The 5,629-nt window shown below is 48.5% G+C and overlaps 1 protein-coding gene across 2 annotated transcripts; it reads left to right on the top strand.

Moving 5' to 3' along the window:
• The first annotated feature begins 1,878 nt into the window (after window positions 1-1,878).
• On the top strand, window positions 1,879-5,022 carry LOC121439125 (mitochondrial import inner membrane translocase subunit Tim10). Of its 2 annotated transcripts, none has more exons than XM_041639631.1 (3): window positions 1,879-2,017; window positions 2,378-2,490; window positions 4,600-5,022. In XM_041639631.1, the coding sequence occupies exons 2-3, from the start codon at window positions 2,420-2,422 to the stop codon at window positions 4,799-4,801; spliced, it is 273 nt and encodes a 90-aa protein (XP_041495565.1). In that variant the 5' UTR covers window positions 1,879-2,017; window positions 2,378-2,419; the 3' UTR covers window positions 4,802-5,022. The 2 variants fall into 2 exon arrangements, with proteins under 2 accessions (XP_041495565.1, XP_041495566.1); XM_041639632.1 differs by having other exon boundaries at window positions 1,894-1,997.
• Window positions 5,023-5,629: the final 607 nt, after the last annotated feature.

Here is a 5,629-nt window from a genome sequence, read left to right as displayed (position 1 = left end):
CCTCCACACACAGAAACAGAAAGAGAACTAATTTTTAAAATCTGCAATAGATTGCATTAAGAAACAAGCAGGCTGCTGAGATGGCTTGGTGGGCGACGGTGCTTACCATGATGCCTGATAACTTTGGTTTGATGACTCTGGACCCATGTGGTGGTGTTAGGGTCCTCGAGAAGTCACACGAAAGACCACTAGACATGCATGCCATCAGTGAGAGTGTTTATTCTCTCGAGAGTAAAGATTCCAGCATGCTGGGGCCGCATTATCAAACCCAAAGCCTAAATGACCATGAGAGGAGCACGCAGGTTCCTTTTAAGCACTGCTCAGGTACTTTCAGAGACAGGTTATCTCAAACGTAATTGGCTAAGCAAGCATCGGTTATATTAGTATGTTCCTGATTGGCCATGGTTATAGTTTTACCATTTTGGGGCATTCTTGGGCAAGGCAGGGTATGTTTTAGGGAGATTATAGGAACTGTCCTTTTTGGTCATTGTACTGAGATACTGTGGGACTGGCTCAGGCCTGGTATGTGTTATCTTGTCTCTGGGTGCGTGCTATCTCTCTTTTCCTTTTAGGAAACCGAAACTCAGGCTCAGTTGTAAAATGGGGCAAGTTCAGACCTTTCAGTGGAAGGACAGAGTCAACACCCACACGTTGTCCTTTGACTTCAAGGCGTGCCCATGGCCCGTGCTTTTATGAATAAATTTGAAAGTTTAAAATTACACCAAATGAGAGGTTTAGTTTAGGGGTGGGGGGGCTTGTTTAGAACGCATGAGACCCTGGATTCAACCTTCAGCACTGCCAAAGAGAGACAGAAAAATAAAATCACTGTTAGCTGAAGATGTGGAAACAGCACTTCGGAAAAAAAGACTTCATTGTTAAAAACAACAAGAGATTAAGAAAACACATTCTGGTGATAGCTGTATTGATGCTCATTAGACTGTGTTTTCTTTTCCTTCCTTTTTAAAAACACCATTTTTAAACGCTTTTATTAGAAATTAGGAGAGCTAATTCTCCCTCTCCCAGAATCTACCAATTGCCCACAACTCATCATCTAGGAGTGGGGCAGTGTTTGTGCCTGCACCCCGTTATCATGATTTTCAGACTGTTTTCTGTGTGTTGTAGATGTGTCCTAATAAAAGTATTTTTAAAAGATTAAAAACCAATGTTTTTATTATTATTTATTTGTATTGTTCATGTATATGTGTGTGTATAAAATAGAGAAGTACAATAAAACACGTTCTAGGGCTGGGAAAACAGCTCAGCTGGTAGAATTTTTGCCTATATTGCATGTGGTCCTAGGTTAAATCAGGCACAGTGGCGCACATCTGTAACCCAGTACTAGTGAGGTAGAGGCAGGAGGATCATAAGTTGTAGTTCATCTTCGGCCACACAGCAAATTAGAGCGTACCCTGGGTTGAGATCCTATCTCAAAAAAAAAAAAAAAAAGCGATCAAAAAACTCTGTACATGTTTCTTCTTTCTGCGAGCAGCAATCTTGTATCCTTCTCTCTCCAACCCCATCAGTTGCGGGTGCACACCCAGCTGGTTTGTTTTCTAATATCTGGGTCCAGCTCCCGGCGATTCTGATTTCACGGGTATGAATGAGGTAACGTCTGGGCATTGAGGTTTTTTTCTAAAAAGTGCTCCAGGTGGTGTGAGCATGCAAAACCGACGGGCTCCCTTGGAGAAAGAAGATCTGTCTGCGCTCAGGCGTGCGCTCCCTTTGCACACTTGCAACCACGCGGAGACCTCCAGCGTTGCCGGCGCTCTGCCCCTCGCTCCAGCCTCGATGGTTCCCTCGGAGTCCTCTCTAGCCCCCGGCGGTGGCTCCGTCTCTATGGTAGCTGGCTTCCCAGCGGCTCCGGGTGGGCGTTTTCTTCCGGATCACAGAAGAGGCTGGACTTCCCTCCCGGAAGTGACCCACGTGCTTCTTAGTTCCTAGCTGGGTGTCCGGCCGCTGCTCGCCGCTGACCCGAAGCTGGGGGTGCCGTGGGATCGGTGAGCGGCCGGAGGCGGGGGTGAGTGAGACGCGGTGTCGGACCCCGGAGTGACCCCGATGATGCTTTCGCCGTGGCGGGCGCAGCCTCCGCGCGGGCTGCAGCAGCCTCGGTGGTGCTGAGGGTCGGATCCCCAGGGCCGCGCCGGCCAGGCCCACGGTTTCGGGTGTCCCGGGGCTGCCGCCGATCCTCTGGCCTCGGTTTCCGGCCCTGAGCTCTGCTGGTGACAGCCTGGGTGACCTTGAGCTGGCACCGTCCCCTGGCAGGGCCTCGCTTCCACTTCCGTTTGCTGGGGGCAGTGGTCCTGGTCTGAAACCTGCAGCCCCCGGATGCTAGGGCGAAGCGGGAGGGGTCGGTGCTGACGATCGTGTCTGCTCCTAGGACTGAAGACCCGGAGGCCGTTCTCCACCGTGCTCGGCTGACATGGATCCGCTTAGAGCCCAGCAGCTGGCTGCGGAGCTGGAGGTGGAGATGATGGCCGACATGTACAACAGGTAATGAGAACCTCTCCACGATACACTTGTCTTGGAAATTGAGCCGGAGTCATCCTTCCCGGGACAGAGAGAAGGGCTTGCTACGAGTGCTTTCCCATTCCCGCCTTCTGCCCCACCCTCCCCGTGTGCTTGGCTAGGGTAAATTAAGGTCACTTGGAAGGACTTGGCTATTGAGAGGGAGCAAAAGGGACGTGAAGGAGGATCTCCTGTCCAGTTTTAAAATCAACTAGTGTTAACCTTTTTTTAAAAAAAAATAACCCATTTAATTGAATTTGTTTCTGTATTTTGTGTTTGTTTATGGACGCCAGCGTGCACACCACAACAGCGCACTAGCAGAGGTCAGAGGAGTCCATCTTTCCTTCCACCAGGGGTCCCAGGGATTGGACTCAGTTCTGGCTTGGCAGCTAGTGACTTTGTCTTCTTAGCCGCCTGCACAGTCAGTTAGTGGTTAATACCATGTAGTAGCTAATATTCATTAAACTTTTTTTTTTTTTTTTTTGAGATGGGATCTCTGGTGTAACCCTGGCTAGCCTGGATCATGCTGTGTGGACCAGGCTGACCTTGAATTCACAGAGGTCACCAGCCTCTCCCTCTTGGGTGCTGGAGATTAAAGGTGTGCACATAGTCTTCGTTGAACTTTAACTCCGTATCAGACACTTGCACAGCATTTTATATACATGGTCATTTTATAGTCTTTGTTTTTATTTTACATGTATGGATATTTTGCTTGCATGTATGTATGTATGTACACCGTGTGCCTGAAGAGGCCAAAGAGAGTATCAGAGCATTGGAACTGGAGTTACAGACAGTCGGGAGCTACCCTCTGGGTGCTGACCAAACCCAGGTCTTCTGCGAGAGCAGTGAGTTCTCTTAACCACCGAACTGTCTCTCTAACCCCCCATTATCATTTTTTTTATCTTTAATATTAAATAACTCACTGGGTGAAGGGGCAATAACTTCCCTGATAGCGTGCTTGTCTAGAATGCAGGACACCCTTGTTTTGATGTTGAAGTAGTGCTTGTAATCACAGTGCCCAGAGGTGGAGCCAGAGAGTCAATAGTTCAAGGTCATCCTTGGCTACAAGTGAGTTTGAGACCAGTCTGGGATAAGGAACACCAGTTTTAAAAAAAAAAGAAAGTAAAATCAGTGGGTTAATTTTATTAGTGCCATTTTAACATAGGGAATTGAGGTATCAAGGGGTTTAGTAATGTTAGGGTTCGGGGCTGATGAGTAGAAGGCCAGAGCCAGTCCTTAGAGCTGACTTCGCAACTGTTGCTTGTAGCTGTTTGGCCAGTTTGGAAATAAACCCGTCACCTGCTGAGTATCTTTGGAGAAGTTGTCTGGTAACTGATTGCATCATCAGTAAAACTGGCATAATGACACTGCTCTGAAGGAGTTGCTAGTATTGAACATTAAAGCCGTTAGCATCAGGCATGCCCGTCAGGAACCAGTGAGACACCTGCTGGTTGGAGTCAGCAGCAGCTCTTTTCATTGGTTGATTTATCTTGGAGGCTACAAATTAGAATTCTTCTCTCCCCCATCCTAACCTTCCCCCCAAGACACAGTTTCTCTATCTTGCTCTGGCTGTCCTGAAACTCCTTCTGTAGACCAGGCTGGCCTTGAACTCAGAGCTCTGCCTGCCTCTGCCCAGTGCTGGGATTAAAGGTGTGTGCACCACCACTGCCTGGCTGGAATGGTTTTTAAAATGCAGATGGGAAATCAGACCACTTGGCTTTGTGTGATCCTTAGCAAATTACTGAGCACTTCTGTCTTAATGTCCTCATCTGTGAAGTGGGGGTTTGATTGTGCACGCCCCATTTAGCTGCTGTGAGGGTTAGTTACATAACAGTCTGTGTTAGCAGTTAGCACGATGCCTGGCACACAGCCAGCATCCAGCAAGTCTTTGCTCTTTAACTAGTCTTATACGTGACTCAAACAAGGTTCTTGGTCTGAAGAACCTTCTAAGGTGGCTGAAGTGAAAACAGGATTTCCACTGTTTTCGTAGGGGAGAGGGTGAGGCAAAATCAGTACAGCGGGGTTGGAGTCGTTGAAGGTTCCTGGGACATTACAGAAAGGTGCTGATACAACCTTGTGCCTCTCTAATCTCAGGATGACCAGTGCCTGCCACCGGAAGTGTGTGCCTCCCCACTACAAGGAAGCAGAGCTGTCCAAAGGCGAGTCTGTGTGTTTGGACCGATGTGTATCCAAGTACTTGGACATCCATGAGAGGATGGGCAAAAAGTTGACAGAGTTGTCAATGCAGGATGAAGAGCTGATGAAGAGAGTCCAGCAGAGCTCTGGACCAGCGTGAGGCCCAGGCAGTGCACACCTGGGTGCACCTTGCCATTTAATCTGATTAACATGTCCCTAGTGGGTGTTTATGTGAAAATTGTCAGACTAGGCTCTCCAGAGCATCTCCAGGATCCCTGGATGTGGGAGAGCCCTCCTGGCTCAAGAGGGGAACTTGTCACGCTGGTTTGTGACTGTGTACGTGTGTATATGTATATATCTGTATTAAAATAAATTTGTGCAAAGCAGTGTCTTTAGTATTTGGAGTAATGGCTCAGTTAAAGCATCCAGCAGTAGGCGGCATTTGATGCTCTGGGTCTTTCTGTGTGATTTGGGGTTGGGTTTTGTGTTAGGACCATAGACTGGTGAGGTTAATGGGTTTCTGTTCAGGATGTGCTGTTTGCTGTGCGGCCCTGAATGTAACAGATCTCTGCACTTTAGCAGATGACTCAGGTAGGAAGCTCTAGACATTTGATTTAATTTGATTTCAAGTGGAGGCAGGCAGTCATTTCTCCCCATAGCACACACTAAAATGACATGGTTTAGAGGGCGTGACAGTGGATGGATTTAGGAAGAAGTAGCCAGACTGCTCAGGATGGTGGTGTCAAGGCATGAGGCTGGCCGAACGTCACGGAAAGTGGTCTGGGTGACTCGCCGTCTGTGTCCATCTGATTCAGACCACTCCTCAGTCCCTTCCGTGTCCTAGAGCGTTCACTCAGCCACACTGAAGGTCTGAGGAAACCGGCTCGGAGAGGCAGCCTGACTTGTGTCTGAGGGCCCTCGGAGGAGTGCAGCTTTCATGGTGTGGAGTAAAGGACAACAGAGGCAGGGGCTTTGCTGAGCTTACCAG

This window comes from Microtus oregoni, unplaced genomic scaffold, assembly GCF_018167655.1.
Source record: "Microtus oregoni isolate MIOR12 unplaced genomic scaffold, Mior012 000060F_004, whole genome shotgun sequence".
Classification (NCBI taxonomy): Eukaryota; Metazoa; Chordata; class Mammalia; order Rodentia; family Cricetidae; genus Microtus; species Microtus oregoni.
The sequence above is the reverse complement of the archived record's forward strand: the minus strand, read 5'-3'. Positions and strand labels throughout refer to the sequence as shown.